We start from the raw sequence: 16,385 nt of genomic DNA on the forward strand, positions 1-16,385 counted from the left end.
ACTAGCCACGTGTGGCTATTTAAATTTCAATTTAAGTTCAACTATCAATGCCTCAGTTACACTAGCTATCTGTCTGGTGTGCTCACTAAAGGAAGTAACTGAAAGTCCCTCAGTCGTGTCCACCTCTTTGCGACCCCATGGACTGTAGCCTGCCAGGCTCCTCTGTCCATGGGATTCTCCAGGTAACAACACTTGTCTAGGGGAACTTCCCAACCCAGGGATCGAATCCAGGCCTCCCGCATTGTAGGCGGATTCTTTACTGAGTCATCACCAGCCACTCCCTATTGGGCAGCCCAGATACAGAACGTTTTCATCACTACACATAGTGATGAAAAGATACAGATAAGATTTGTTCAAGACAAGCGGTACTTTTGTAAAGTGAGTTGCCATCCTTTAGCAATGAAAGCAGACATCCAAGATCCTGATTCTTTTGAGAGCTTTTGAGATCTGCTTGGGGCCTGCACTTCGGCTGGCAGCGGGAGTGCACAGGGCTGCTCAAGGTAGATGGTCCCGCATCATGTTGAAGTCATCTGTCTGGCCCTCCTCCAGCACCAGGTTTTCGACCCTGGTTTCCAGAAGACCTCGCCCACCCGGGTCTCGTTCCAGTCTCTGGAATTTGTAACAGACTCCCAAGTTTGGTTAAGAGAGTGAAAGTTGCTCAGTCCTGTCCGACTCTTTGCGACCCCATGGACTATACAGTCCATGGAATTCTCCAGGCCAGAATACTGGAGTGGGTTGCCATTCCCTTCTCCAGGGGATCTTCCCAACCCAGGGATCGAACCCAGGTCTCCTGCATTGCAGGCGGATTCTTTACCGTCTGAGCCACCAGGGAACCCCAAGTTTGGTTAAGTGGGGTTGAGTTTGTTTTAAATGCACATCTTGAGGCGGGGTCTAGAGCTGAGTCGGAAGTTGGGACGAGGGCGGGGGGCAGCGCCTTCCTCCTCTCAGTTCTCCGGAACTGGAAAAAGAGAGAGGGAGTTTTACCCCGAACATCTGTTGCTCGACAAAGAACTTCCCGGTCTTCTAAGGAGCCCTCCAGTCTCCGGCCCAGTCCGCCTGGGCCCGCCCCTCGCTACGAGATCGCGGGGAGGGGCCCAGGCGAAACCCGAGCCCCGCGCCCACCGCCCGGGCGGGCGACGTGGCTCCGCGGCTCCGGCCTCCCCCCGCAGCCCGGCGGCCAATGGGCTCGTGAGCGGGGCCGTCCGGCGCTCTCCTGCCCGCCGCCCGGGGCGCGCCCCTCAGCTCTGGCACGGGGCGGGCGCTGGCCGAGAGGTCGGCCCGTCCCCTCCCTCCCGGCGCCGGCCCTGGCCCCAGCCCCGCCGCCGCCGCCGCCGCGCGCGCTCTAAGCCCCCATTCCCGAGCCGCCGCTCGTCGCTCGCTCGGAGCCTTCCCGCGGGCCGCGCTCTCCTCCGGACGATGGCGCGCGGCGGCCGCGGTCGCCAGCTGGGGCTGGCCCTGGGGCTGCTGCTGGCGCTGCTGCTGGCGCCTCCGGCGCTGTGGGCCAAGCCCACCGTGCGCAAGGAGCGCGTGGTGCGGCCCGACTCGGACCTGGGCGAGCGGCCGGCCGAGGACAACCAGAGCTTCCAGTACGACCACGAGGCCTTCCTGGGCAAGGAGGACTCCAAGACCTTCGACCAGCTCACCTCGGAGGAGAGCAAGGAGAGGCTGGGGTGAGGCCGCACTCGGGGACGCCGCAGGTGCCGGCGGGGCCCCTGGGGCCGGAGCCGCGCTGGCCACCGGCCGCAAAGCGAAAGCGAAATCGGGCGCCGGGACCCGAGGGCGTGGGCCGGGCGGGCCGGGCGGCGGGGCTGAAGCAAAGTTTGCCCGCGGGCGCCGGGACCTTGCATGGAGATCGCCGCCCAGGGCCGGGGTGGCTTCCCGCGGGGAGGCGAGAACGTGGCAGCGGTCTCCGGAGCCAGGACGGCCAGGGCCCGCCCCCTCCCCCGGGTTGCATCAGAAGAGAGGGGAGGGAGCGTACAAAAGAAGAATTTGTCCACGGTGGCCTTTTAATGATAGGAGTTCTTCCCCCACCCTCCTGGTTTCTCTCTTCTCCCATTCCAATAGGGGAGGCAGGAGACACTGCTAAGGTCTCAAGGATGATCGTTAATGGATAAAAGAGGAAGGGGCAGGCGGAGGCTTGATTCCTGGACCGTGTCCCAGGGCTGGGACTGAGGTGTTCTTGTCTTCTGCTCAGTCGCCCCCATATCTTAAGTAGGGAGTATAAGAATCCTGCTATTAAGAAAGGAGGGGCATTAGGAGATAGGGATGGAGGGGTGGGAATGGAAAATGGTCCCTTCGTTTCTGTCTCCAGCATCTTCTGTTGGCAGCCGAGGGCAAAAGGCTGGAGGGTGGTGTGATGGCAGGTTGTGAATTTCACCCTTGAAGGCAGCTGAGTCAGGAACCAAGCCTTGGAAACAAAACGTGGGTACATCTCAGTGCACCCTCTGCACAGGCCCTGGAAAGACACTTGAGCGCTGTCAGAGGTTCTCTGGAAACCCTTCCACAGAGGAGTCTACAGCCAGCCTGAGCCCTGATGGAGACCTGGCTGGGGAGCGTCCCAAGAGCCCTGCCTACTGGGCACCAGGCCTCCAGGAATCTGCTTCCCAGGGGTGGAGGGTCTTTCTGCTCTGCTACAAGGAAAAAGAACACAGCCATCCCTGTGCAGATGGGGCCACCAAAGGCCAGTGTGATTGGACAGACTGTGAGGCTAAATTACACCTATTGTGTAGGTGCACCATCTGCCTGCGCTGATAGAAAGGATCTTTGAGCTTCAAAGTCACCTCCTAACAATCACGTTTTATTCTGCAGAGAAGTACTTTCTCTTCTAGTTTGAGCCTTAACAATGGGGGCCATTGATGAGTTCAGTCCATTGTATTGCTTTGAGGCACTTGGAGGCTGATTTATTCAGGGGCCCTGGGTAGCAGCCATTTGTCACCAGTGAGGAGGAGGAGAGGTTTGAGGAACTGGAGAAGGGAATTCTAGTTTTCCATCCTAAAGCTTCCAGTAATGCCTTCATCAGGACCAGTAAGCCTAGTGGTTAGAGCAGGACAAGTAAGCCTAGTGGTGATGCATTTGACCCTTGGATGAAGACTTTTGCTGCATTCATTTACTAATGAAAAAAAAAAAATTGAAAGACTGCTATGTGCTCAGCAGGGTGTTAGATACCTGACAACTACAAAAATAAAACCGTATGCTCTAGGCCATAAAGTACTTACAATCATATGCAGAGAAGAGAGGTTGGAGCAGATGCTACGCATAATGGCTGCGATGGTGGCATGTAAAAGCCCCAGTGACCCATCTAGGAGGAGCCCCCTAAAGTTCAGGCTGGGGACAGGGGCTTGGGGGGGTTGGGATGTCATCTGACCAGGGCTTGTGGCATGACTCAGAGGTCACCAGGCTTATGAACAGGGAAAGGCATTCCTGAAGAAAGAACAGCCTGCTTATAGACAGTTTTAAAATCTGTTCCTTTGGATTCCGGGTGTTGGGACAGTAAAGGGACAGGGAAGTGGGAGGTGGGAGTGGCGAGGAGGCCAAGGCACAGAGGGACCTTTGTGAGGTGGAGATTAGACATTATCCTGTACATGGTAGAAACGTTATTATCCCAAAATGCATTAGGAAAGTTGGACCGGCAGCAGGGCAGAGAACATAACCGAGGCACAGAGCGGGGGACTGGGGCATGGGATGGCCGTGAGTGCCTGAGTCAGGCACGGTGGGAGAGGCTGAACCCTGAGCCACGTGGGGGTGGAACTGGCAGTGCTTGCTCTTGGCTCGGCGTGGCGGGGCCGGGAGAGGAGGGAGCAGTCTAGAGTGGCCTCTGGGCTCTGGCCTGAGCCGCTGCAGGGACAGTAGACGCACTGCTCACCTACAAAGTAAATCTGGGCTAGAGGTGGGCGGGGGGAGTGCGGGTTGGAAGGTTGGAGATGAAGGGTGGGCGCGGTATGGGATGGGCTGAGCGTGAGAAGCCATCTTTCTGTCCACAGCTCCAAGTCTGGGCTGCAGAGGGGGGAGCGTGGCTGGATCCAGGCAGCTTCGTCACCACCGTCTTGCGCATAGATTCTGAAAACGTGGCAGATCTAAGGCCCCCAAAGACAAAAAAGTAGGGACCCATAGGCTTCGGGGAAGTTGCAAATGTGGTGCAGTCTTAGAAAAAAATATAAATTACTTGCCAGCATTTAGCATTGGAGTGACTTCACATACAGACCCCGATTTTTGGTTTCTGTTGACACCCATGGCCTGTTATTCCACGTGGAGGTCATTGCCTAGAGCAGAGCTGGGCAGCCTTCTTTGGCAGCTGGTGGGTGATCCCCCGATGCTTTGCTGGCTTCTTTTTTTACATTTTAATTTTATTTATTTGGCTGCACTGGGTCTTCGTTGTGGCCTGCGGGATCTTAGTTCCCGGATCAGGGATCAAACTGAGGGTCCCTGCTTTGGAAGCTCATCAGAGTCTTAGTCACTGGACCACCTGGGGCATCCTGCTTTGCTTACTTCTGTTACCTGTTTGTTGAGTTCTCCATCCACCTGTGTTGGGGATTATCGTCCTTAGTGAGGAAAGGTGCACACCGTCTCCTCTAACCCTCCCAACATTCCTTGTAAAGTAGGTGTGCAGTTTACAGATGGAGAAACAGAGACTCAAGTTATATGCCCGAGATCACTCAGGACTAGGATCCTGGTGTTCTGATTGTAGCATTTGGTTTATCTACATCATAGCTACCTTTTCCTGTAGCTCATGTTTGAGATTTTTAAAGAGAGAAGTTAGGATGATTTATGCTTCCAGCAAATATTTATTGAGCTCCTACTATGTGTCAGGCTGAGCTATGTTCTGGATGTTTCTTTGGCATACGTTAGATGCTGTCCTTTCCAAAAAGCAGGTTGTATACTGTCTGACGTCATTTGGTCTTTGCTGGTTTGAGATTCTGCTTCTCAGTTGGCTTTGGATAACTGATGGGCATGTCACCACTGCCAGGAGCAGCACCTGGCACATAGTAGGTAGGCTAAACACTTGACGGTATTGAAAGAATTCTGCTGTGTTTGGCTGTCATTTCCTGGAAGCAAGATACTTGAGGTTCAGTCTTTCAGTCTTGAGACCTGTCAGAATTGCAAGGAAGGGCCAAGTTCCTGAGAAAGAGGACTTGGGCTACCCAGGTTCAGGTAGGGGATGGAGACTTAAGTACTAATGAACTCATTTCCATTTCTGATCAAAGAGTAACTGCCAATTTGAACTTGTGTTCATGGTAAGAAAGTTGGAGTTGATGAAATTCCACCCCAAAGCAAACAAATCCCTAATTAGCCTGTATGACCTCTTTTCAGGTAAATGAACTACTATGGTAAAACTTTCTTAAACACTGGAAGTAGCTTTCAGGAGTTTTTGAAGTTCCTCTCAGGGCTGGCATCCCCAGCGTGGGCCCTCTGGCCTAAGAGATGGACACTGTTGAGGTTCCCAGCTTGACATTTGCTCTGCACAGGGGTATGCGGTGCCCTAGGAGAAGGCAATGGCACCCCACTCCAGTACTCTTGCCTGGCAAATCCCATGGACGGAGGAGCCTGGTAGGCTGCAGTCCATGGGGTCGCTAGGAGTCGGACACGACTGAGCGACTTCACTTTCATGCATTGGAGAAGGAAATGGCAACCCACTCCAGTGTTCTTGCCTGGAGAATCCCAGGGACAGGGGAGCCTGGTGGGCTGCCGTCTCGGGGGTCGCACAGAGTCGGACATGACTGAAGCGACTTAGCAGCAGCAGCAGCAAAGTCCAATGGGGAGTTGCTGGAACCCGGGCCAGCTGTGGAGCAGGATATGCCAGTGGACATAGTGGCCTTCACCCTAAGAGCAGGAGGCTGAGGTTCCTGCAGCTGCTCAGGTTTCTTGATTAGTTTCCACGATGTCAAGGCCCTTTCATCCCTGACATTTTTTGCTCTGTCAGCGATCTGGTCTCCTCGTCTTTGAATCCAAAGTGATGAGATAAAGGAAAATAAAAATCTAACTTATTTTTTGTTGGGTTAGTTAGAAAGCTAGACTCTTGCATCTTTTGAATTGGGTTTAGAGCCAGAGGACATGGATTCTGACTCCAGTGGTACCAATTATTCCCTCATTACTTTAAAAATAAAGGAGTTAAACTACATCAGGGAAAACTGCTAGGTTTCATCTTACAAATCAGCTCACTCAATTGGTAGTGTCTATCTGCAGAGCACTGTGTTGAGAACGATTCTGAGGTCACATCAAGGTTTATGAGGACAGAACGGCCTGATCCACTAGCATCTGCTATTGGCACTGGGTGGGTGGAGAGAGACATATCATTCTTGGAAAACTTAAACTTTAAGGTCCTTTCAAGCATCACTGGGTCATTGATTTTATTTTAGCACTTAAGCATTTTAGATTCTGCAGGTGTTTGATCTCTTTCTGGATCAGGATCACACAAGCCTTGATAATAGCCTCATGGGTTGTTTGTTTGTTTTTTTTTTAACTACAGGAAAATTGTTGATCGAATTGACAGTGATGGAGACGGCTTTGTCACCACCGAGGAGCTGAAAACCTGGATCAAACGGGTGCAGAAAAGGTACATCTATGATAATGTCGCCAAAGTCTGGAAGGATTATGATCGGGACAAAGACGATAAAATTTCCTGGGAAGAATACAAGCAAGCCACCTATGGTTACTACCTAGGTAAGAGGTGCTGCAGGAGCGATTACACAGCTGGGGCCCGAGTAACAAGCTTCTTGTGGGAAATTACTCTCTCATCATATCTACCCACTTCGGGAAGATGTCACAGTCTGCTAAGTAGAACCTGCTTAAGTAGAACAGTGTAACATCCTGTTTTGCTTACTAACAACACACTGGGCTGCTTACTTTGAGTGAACTTGTAGGTGGAAGGGGGTGAGGGTCTACTAAAAAATAAGCTGCTCTCCAACCTGAGCTTACGATCTCAGAGGCATACCCAGAGAACAAAGCAGAGAGGAAGCATGTGTGCTGAATTTCAGATAGCAAGGACTGGGTAAACTAGAACAGTCTCGGAAGGCTTCCTGGTGGAGGGTGGTTTGGGAACTTGGCCTTAAAGAATGGATTTGTATCTGGAGAGATGGAGACGAGTGGGAAAGGTGGGTCAGCTGGAGGGTCAAAGGTGCAACGATGCCTTCAGCAGTGGGCAAGGTTTGGACATAAGACATGCTTGTTTGGGAGGAATGATGGAGTGGTGTGTGCCCAGCATGGGGTGCAGACATGCTAGATGGCTGCCTCGTAGAGGCCATATGTAACAGGACAGGCCTGAGGAGAACCAAAGACACACACTCCCAGCTAGATTAAGAGAGGTCTTGAAAGATTTGCAGGAACTTAGAACAGATGTTCCAGGTATTAGGGAGCCTTTGTATGTTCTGTGTCAAAGAGTATGATGAAAGTAGGGTATTACAAAGTGAAGTAGGATATTAATATGGTCTCTAGCCTATGTTTTCCACCACTTGCTATAATGTCCCTAACAAGCCTTTAGGGCCTGGCTGTAGGGTGGCCTGGAGGGACAGACACTGGAGGCATTCTGAAATCAAATGTTTCAGAAACCTGACACATCAGGACCTTCTGCCCTTCATATTAAATACCACGGGGCGTGATCTGGAGGGAAACACTTTCCTTGGTAGCTCAGTGTTCATGTTTCTGTGCACATCCTGCAGGAAACCCCACAGAGTTTCAGGATACCTCAGATCATCACACCTTTAAAAAGATGCTGCCACGGGATGAGAGAAGGTTCAAGGCTGCAGACCTCGATAGTGATCAGACAGCCACCCGGGAGGAGTTCACCGCCTTTCTGCATCCTGAGGAGTTTGAGCATATGAAGGAAATTGTGGTTTTGGTAAGATATCCAAAGAGCCTGGACTGGGAAAAGACCGAATCGAAAGCAGCACCAAAACCTTATCCTTTCTTGCAAAGTGAGAATGTTCTTCAGCCCAAGGGGAACTGGACAAGGACTCTGAAGTGGAATACACTGGAATGCCTATGTACTCAGGAGATGAGTCAGGGGAGGGGAGCTGCTGTAACAAGTAGCCCCCAATCCCAGCTATTCAACACAATAACCGAAAATTAGTTCTTGCTTATACCGAGTCCAGGGCAGATGGTCCCCTTCTGGGTGGTTCTCAAGTGCTGGCCCAGGCCATTTCCATCTTGTCCTCCACCGTCCTGTGGCTTTGGGGTCATCCTGGCCAATCCCCTGTATTCATCTGATAGACCGAAGAAGAGAAGGACTGAGGAGAAGGCACAGTATGCCTTTACTGTACTGGCCAGGAAATGACACCTCCCTTCCTTTTACATTCCATGAGCTCCGACATTTGACATGGGCTCCTACGCTGACAGTTTAGATGTGTGCCGAGAAAGAGCAGATGGGTTTAGTGAGCAACTAGCTAGCCTCATTTGCCAGCTTTGAGGAAACTAGAATAAGACTCAGAAATGGAATGCACTGGACTGTTAAATCATATGGAAATGTAAAGTCAGACCATGTCTAGAAAGGGTGCTCCCCTTGGAGTGTATTTGCTTTCCATAGTGTCTTGTCGGGTCCCAAGTGTCTTCATTTTCCTTGACATTAAAGCAAATGCCGATCCCCTGTTTCAGGGCAGGCATCCTGAGGCAGTTCCAATTGTTTTGCTGCTGGGAAACAACCAGCCCTGGACTATTTCCGTTTTCCAGTCTTGGATGGGTTCACTTATGGATGCTTCATCCTTATGACCACAGTGACCCTGAGGACTGGGCAATGGCTCTAAGAATCATTCCTTTAACACCCAACATCCACTTAGTGATGGCTAATTTGCCAGAAGACAGTGAAGATGGGGAAGTGGATTATGTGCTTCTGGATTGACTCAGTTCTCAGGTTGGCTGTTTTCTTCAGGACGCCTTTGAGTTTCTGTGACAGTGGACAGTAGACTCATTTAATTACTTACCCTAGCAAAACAAAAACAAAAACCCTAGTTTAGAGGCCAAATGTACTAAATACACAACATAATATTGGGTGGCCAAAACGTTTGTTCGGGATTTTCTATACGCTGTTACTTATTGGCCACCCAAATGTATTCAAGTCAGATATACTTTTATTTTCCAGTTGTTCACAGTTCATATTTTCCTGACATCACCTTGGTGTTCATGGTCCAGTTAGCAATGGAATCTATCTTGGTGATCATTTTAGTCCAGTGGGTTTCAAACTGGACTCGTCACAGTACACAGAGACGATTAGACAGGACAGTGGAGGTGGTTAGCCTGGCAGAGCTTCATAATAAGAGAACGTCTGGGCTTATAGGTACATTTTCATTTGCAGAGAGTGTTCTGCTTTTAAAATCGTAGGCTGGGGGAGGAGGGACAGAAAGCATTGCCTCTCTTTTACAGATCACAAACTAATGCCCAGGGAGGTCAGGAGACGAGCCAGAAGTCCTCAAGCCATAAAAGCCAGACAGAGGAGGACAGTAGTTAGATTTATTGAGAGCGCGGAGCTATCTTGCATCTCTTCTCCTTTGCTTCCTAGGAAACTCTGGAGGACATCGACAAGAATGGGGATGGCTTTGTGGATCAGGATGAGTATATTGGTGAGTGCTGCCTGGAGTCTTGCTCCTCTGTCCCAACTGGGCACCAGTTCTCCACCCACATGTCTGGCTACTTTTCCTCAGACGTCTCCTTTAGCAGCAGCTGCAAGTCTGTTGGTGTCACTCCTGTGACTTCCCAGTGAGAGGGACTTGTCACACCAGTCCTCGGGGTGCAGGGTCAGCGCACTGCCTTGCAGGCAATACAGTGCCTCAGGGAGGCATTCCTGGTGGAGAAGAGCCCAGGCCAGCATTAACCCCACGGCTCTAAGAGGCGCTCTTCATCACACTGTGGAGTTTCTCCCTTTGCGAGACGGGACTAGAGATCCCAGAGCTGGGGAGGGGGGGCTAGAGCGGACAGTCTCGGGACAGATTCTACAGCAGACTGTTCGCCAGCGGGGCCTAGAAACGGAGTAGACAGAGCTGTGGTCAGCAGAACTGTTTACAGGCCCAAGCTGTCTGCAGAAAGGCGTTCCTCCTTAGGTAAACCCTTTTACAGAATGCATAGTCTCGCCACATACGGCTGTTTTATGCCTCTGGTTTTTGGTCTTTCATTGGGAGTACTGTTCCCAGATTTTTGTTCTGAAGGCCTCCACTTGAGCAACATCCAGAAGTGCGTTTGCAGGTAACTGAGCCCTGGTCGAAGGAGGCTCCAGTTAAGCCCCCAGGTCAGAAACCACTGCTCCTAGTTAGAGCCCTTCCCAGCCGCCCAGGAGCCCTTCCAGCCTGAGGGACTAAAGGAGGCAGCATGGATATTTCCATTTGATCCTCAGCAGTTGCTGCTTGGGAGGTTTGGCACATGGCCCCAGCTGCAGGCCACCTTCTCAGGATAGCTCTTCTCTTCCCAAGTGTCAGTAAAGTAAAAGCTGGAAAATCGTTTGAGGGGTGGGATGGATATAACTTTTGTGCAGATATTGAGTAGACGCAGTCAGTTACCTTGAATAAAAGCAGCTCCCACGTTGCCGTCAGTCTCCGGTTCGTGCTTGTTTAACTCTGCCCCCCAAACACAGGAACAAGTACCTGCTGTAAAGGAGAGCAGAGTTTCTGCCAGCCACTCGGAATTGTATTTGGTGTGAAGCAGCAGACGCTGTCCTCCTGTGTCTGGTGACAGCAGCTCTCGCCTCAGTAACTGAAGCCGTCTCGGTGGCTTTCCCTCTGTAGCACAATCAGTGCTGACAGCCCCGTCGTCAGCGTGCACACTGCAGCCTGTCTCACGCCTGGTGCACACGCATGTGAGGGCAGTTTCAGAGCCCCGCACACCCAGTGGTGAGGGAATTAGACTTGAAGGGAAGGCAGGGTGATTAAGACGGTGTAGCTCTTCTGATTTCAAGTGTGTGCTCTGCCTCACTCTCTTCCTGATCTGCATTGAAAAGGTGCATGGGGGCCGGGGGGCAAAACTCTTGAGTGACTGCCTAAAAGAAACATTTTTTTTGCGCTGGACACTGGCAGAGAGGCTGATGGGGGCATTGTTCTTGAAAACTGAATTCTGAGCGACTTGCTGTTAGAGACCAGGTGTCTGGTCTAGCAAGCTACTTCCTTTAGGGAGGAGCCTTCTCTACAGGCAGGGACAAGCGGTGACATGATACAGTGGGGAGAACGCGGGAATTAAGACTCCTGGCTTCTCCACTTACTAACTCTGTGACCCTGTGGGAGTCATGTAATCACTCCGTATAAGCCTATAAGCCTCAGTCTCCTCATCTGTAAAACGGGAAGGCACAGCACCATGTTTCCAGGACGGTGTGAGTCTACTTGTAGCTGAACCCAGCCAGAGTCTTGCCTCTCTTTTTCCTTCATTCACTATCTGTCTACTCTCTCTGCCACCTGACATTTCCAAGCTGTTTCCTTCAAAGAGAAATTGCCCACAAGGTATCTTTCTTTTCCTAGAAAATCTAGTGGCTTAGCAAACAGTGGATAAGCTTTGCCTTTTTCCTTTTCCCTGCCATTTTGTAAAACAAGGTTATTGATCTGTCTTATAAAATTGCTTTAAGGGTGAAGTAAAATATATGTGAAAGCCCTCTGGAAATGATATAAACAGCAATAGTAATAAACACAGTGGGTAAGACTATGGGTTGGAAGCAGAGTGCTCGTGTTCCTGTATAGTCAACTACAGTCTCATGCTAGCTGTGGGTCCTCCTTGGGTTAAGGCTGTGCCTCAGTGTTCTCATCTATAAAGTGGGAATAACAACACCTACTTCATAGGATTATAATGAAAACTCAAATTTAAAAAAGTATGCATTCCATACAGCATCTGGACCATAGAAAGTGCTGGTATTGGTCATTATTATTAGTTTTCACCTGTATAGTTCCAGGCTGGGTTGTAGAGGGCTTTCACAGAAATGTCCCATTTGACCTTGATAATAACCTTTTGAATAATAAATTACTGTCTCCACTTTAGACAAGGCACTGGACTAAGTCAAAGGCAGAATTCACCTTCTGGCTTCCAAGCACAGTTCTTTCTCTTCCGCTCAGTGGCCTTTAGAGAAGATAAATCATTGTATTCTTTACCCAAGAGTAGACTCCCCCTCAGGTATCTGGTTAGGTCTCGACTGCTGGAGGTCAGGTTTTCTTAGATTTACCTTCCCACTGGTCTTCATAACCAAGAACAGCCTTCCCTTCTAGCTGATATGTTTTCCCACGAGGAGAGTGGCCCTGAGCCAGACTGGGTACTGTCAGAACGGGAGCAGTTTAATGAATTCCGGGATCTGAACAAGGATGGGAAGCTGGACAAAGATGAGATTCGTCACTGGATCCTCCCCCAAGACTACGACCACGCGCAGGCCGAGGCCAGGCACCTGGTGTACGAGTCAGACAAAAACAAGGTATTTCGCAGTGTTCTGGAACCGTTCCTTGAAGGGAGACAGCTTACATAAGATTGCTTCTGTTTGCTTCTTTGGTGTTTGCCTTGGCCTGTGTGGCCGTGCCCTTATTGACCTCTCTCACTCCTGCCCTACATCTAAGACCTGTGAACTTGGCCGACATCGCGATAACCCGCAGTGAGCTCATTAGGCCAGATGTTCCTATTCCTAGAGAGCCTGTTGTGGGTTGCACTTAGGTTCACTGACATCTAGGATCGCAGTGCCGGTCACTTTGTTGGCTGTAGGCAGGCAAGGATTTAAGAGGTATGCCCTGCATCACCCTAGGACCAGCTTTTCATCCATTCATTCCTTCAGCAGACTCGCATCAGACATCTGCAGCATGTGAGGCAGAAGGGATCCCATCACATGAAGGCCCAGGCATCAGGCCAGCTTACTGTGCTGGCTCCGATGCCAACATCCACTGGTCAATATGCAAATACACAAGACGTGAAAGAGGTCCTGCCTCCTCCCATTTTGATCACTGCTCCGAGTTCTCGGGAGAGAGTCAGGTTCTGCAGTCAGGCCATAAAAGGGAAGTGGAATTCTTCAGAGCCTGTTTTGGGAATGCCAGCTCTGCATGTAGACATAACCAGACTCTGGCTTCTGAATTCCTTGAGGACTTTTCCCATATATTTTAGCACAGTGTTTATAGCAGGAGGCTGTTCCATTTAGGGTTTTGCAGAGCAGTGATGGTAGATGAAAGAGGTACCCAGCACTTTCTTAATTGTGAATTGTAATATTTTAAATGTTGCAGATTAATGAATAATGAGTGTCAGGCTGAGCTATTTACTCAGAGTTTCTGTGACAAAGCGCTTTCTTCTCTCCTCTAGGATGAAAAGCTCACTAAAGAGGAGATCTTAGACAACTGGAACATGTTTGTTGGAAGCCAAGCTACCAATTATGGGGAAGACCTCACCAAAAACCACGATGAGCTCTGATGCACACTCACCATAACATGACAGACTGTCATAGCCTTTCTTTTATTGTCCTGGATGGTTGCTACAATTGTCTCACTTACAGCAGTGATGTCTCCACAGAAAGCAAATTTATCACCTCAGATTGGGGTTAAAATTGTTTTTTACTCAATATTTGCTGGAAAATACCACTCTTCTTTGAGTAACATTTCTCTTCAAGCACATTAAAATCTTGGTAAATTGCAGTGCTCTATGGGGATACCTTACTAAAACATGACTTTTTAGCTTTTTTCCATGAAATTCGAACTAAAGAAGAATGAAATTTGAAAAGCCCTATTATTCAGAAGTTGGGTAGGTGGGGAGAGGACAGTATAATGGAGTGACTGCTGTGCATTTTAACTGCAGATTTTTTTACATTTGCCACTGTTCATAGTTGGTAAAGGAAAATTCTGATTAAGCTTCAGTGGTATTTCTTCCTACACAGGCTTCTTTCAGAGCAAGGCTGATTATTTCAAATTCTTCCTTCTTGACTGTACTCTGAGCTGTTACTGTAAATGGCATATAAACCTCTGTGCATTTTTCTGTATGAACCTGCTAATGTGCACAACAGATCCACCCATCTTTTTTGTCTTTGTTTTTTTTTTTTTTTTACAATAAGAAGCAATTAAGAAAGGTAATATGAAAAAGAAAGGAATTTTAAATGTAGGGAGAAAAGATGAATGTCAGGCATTTGAAGAACTATAGGAAAATGGTTAACACTTTATTATACTTGAGAAATTCTTCTTGACATGTAAATGAAGTAGATCTGATCTTTGAAAAAGTGACTAGAAATCCAATCCATTTCCTTGCTGACCTCGGACAGGAATAGAGAGTGGGGTCCTAGGGAAACCTGCCTAGTGGAGCTCCGGAACCCATCTCTTCCAGTCTGGTGAATCCACAGCCTTCCAACCTGCCCTGGGACCACTTACACCATGGAGTTGACAAAGTAGTGTTCCAAGCCACTGGCTAAACTGGAAAGAACTTTTACAGGTTGAAATTCCACCTTATAAGTAGAAAGTGAATGAATAAAGGATCCCTCTGAGGATTTTCTACTGTGTCCTGTGGTGTTTGACTTCACACATACCATTTGTGACATTATTCTCTGCTGATAGAGAATTTAACAGGGATGAGATGACATGAGTAAGGTTAAAGAAGTTCTACATTTTAAAAGTCCAACTACTAGAATGTTCAGGACATACTCATATTTACCTATTTAACATGTACTTCTGTATGATAATTAGAGAAACTGCAGGTCGTCTTACCTGTAAGACCTTTCAGAGACAAGTTTCAGCTGGAAGGAAATCTAGGCTTCTTGCAAAGGCCTGTTGTTCAGTCGCCAAGTCGTGCCTGATGACTCTTTACCACCCCATAAACTGCAGCACGCCAGGCTTCCCTGTCCTTCACTATCTCCCAGAGTTTGCCCAAGTTCATTGTACTGGTGATGCCATCCAACCACCTCATTCTCTGTTGTCCCCTCTGCCTTCCTAGCATCAGGGTCTTCTCCAGTGAGTCTCCTCTTTGCATCAGGTGGCCAAAGTATTGGTACTTCAGCTTCAGCATCAGTCCTTCCAATGAATATTCAGGGTTGGTTTTCTTTAGAATTAACTGGTTTGATCTCCTTGGTATCCAAGGGACTCCCAAGGCCTACCAGGCCCTATAGCATCTGGTCCTTTCCCACCTCATCAGCATCACTAGGTTTCACCTCCCACATCAGCCTCACTGACTTTCTGGTCCTCAAACACACCAAATTCATTTCCAAGTTGGGCCCTTTGCACTTGCTGTCCTTTCTCATTGGGAACCCCCACTTCACACATCCTGGGGTAACTCACATGATTCCTCAAAGGGGACCTTCCCAACTCCATTATTTGTAGTAGTCCCTCAGGCTTCCCTGATGACTCAGTGGTAAAGAATCTGCCTGCCAATGTAGGAGCTGCAGGTTTGATCCCTGGGTCAGAAAGATCCCCTGGAGGAAGGCATGGCAACCCACTCCAGTATTCTTGCCTGGAGAATCCATGGACAGAGGAACCACGACCCCCTGGCTACAGTCCATGGGGTCACAAAAGAGTTGGATACAACTTAGCAACTAAACAATGACAACATTTGAGTCCACATTTCCCTGTTTTATTTTCTGCTTGGTATGTACATATTGCCATTTATATTTGTTCCCTAGGACTGCTATATAAATTACCATAGAAGAGTGTGCCTTTCAACAACAGAAACTCACAGTGCAGGCTGGAGTCTGAAATCAAGTCGTTGGCAGGACTGTTGTTCAGTAGCTAAGTCGTGTCTTACTCTTTGCAACCCATGGACTGCAGTACACCAGGCTTCCCTGTCCTTCGCTGTCACCTGGAGTTTGCTCAAACTCATGTCTGTTGAGCCAGTGATGTCATCAAACCATGGCATCCTCAGCAGGACTGTGCTCCTGAATGCTCTAGGGGAGAATCCTACAATGTTTCTTGCTTCTGCTTCTGGTAGTTCCAGGTGTGCTCGCTGTGGCTGCTTCACTCCACCCTGCATCCGTCTTACGGCCTTTTTCCCTCTCTCTGAGTGAATCTCTCTTTTGTGTGTCTCTTACAAGGACACTTGGAATTGGCTTTAGGGCCCACCTAGATAATCCAGGGTGATCTGATCTCTAGATCCTTAATTATATCTGCAAAAGGCCATTTTTCCAAGTAAGCTCATATTCACAGGTTCCAGGAGTTAGGAGGGAGACATATCTTTTGCAGGGGGTACCTATCAACCAACTAAACTGCCTGATATCTTGTTTGTAAACTGTCCATCTTCCTTGAGCTAGAACACAAGCTCTATGACAACACCCTGATTTGTTTAACCAACTGCTGGTTCCCGGGACCTAGAACAGTAGAGCAGTAAAGCTTAGCCTATGATAAATACTCTGTAATTATTTGCTGAATGAATGAGAGATTGTTAGCTTTAATGAAAGAGAATACTGGGGTCAGGGGGGCGGGCAGCAGAATTCTATAAAAAAATTTTTTTAAATAGCTAAAAGTTGCTGAATGAAAAGTAATTTGCCAAGATGC

At 49.0% G+C, this 16,385-nt stretch overlaps 1 protein-coding gene across 1 annotated transcript; it reads left to right on the plus strand.

Annotated features, from left to right (window-relative positions):
- Positions 1 to 1,105: 1,105 nt before the first annotated feature.
- RCN1 (reticulocalbin 1) lies at positions 1,106 to 14,404 on the plus strand. Its single transcript, XM_055549217.1, has 6 exons — positions 1,106 to 1,670; positions 6,464 to 6,657; positions 7,653 to 7,831; positions 9,485 to 9,545; positions 12,159 to 12,358; positions 13,225 to 14,404. The coding sequence occupies exons 1-6, from the start codon at positions 1,417 to 1,419 to the stop codon at positions 13,330 to 13,332; spliced, it is 996 nt and encodes a 331-aa protein (XP_055405192.1). The 5' UTR covers positions 1,106 to 1,416; the 3' UTR covers positions 13,333 to 14,404.
- The last annotated feature ends 1,981 nt before the right edge of the window (positions 14,405 to 16,385 follow it).

The sequence above is a fragment of the Bubalus kerabau genome, chromosome 15 (genome assembly GCF_029407905.1).
Source record: "Bubalus kerabau isolate K-KA32 ecotype Philippines breed swamp buffalo chromosome 15, PCC_UOA_SB_1v2, whole genome shotgun sequence".
Lineage (NCBI taxonomy): Eukaryota > Metazoa > Chordata > Mammalia > Artiodactyla > Bovidae > Bubalus > Bubalus kerabau.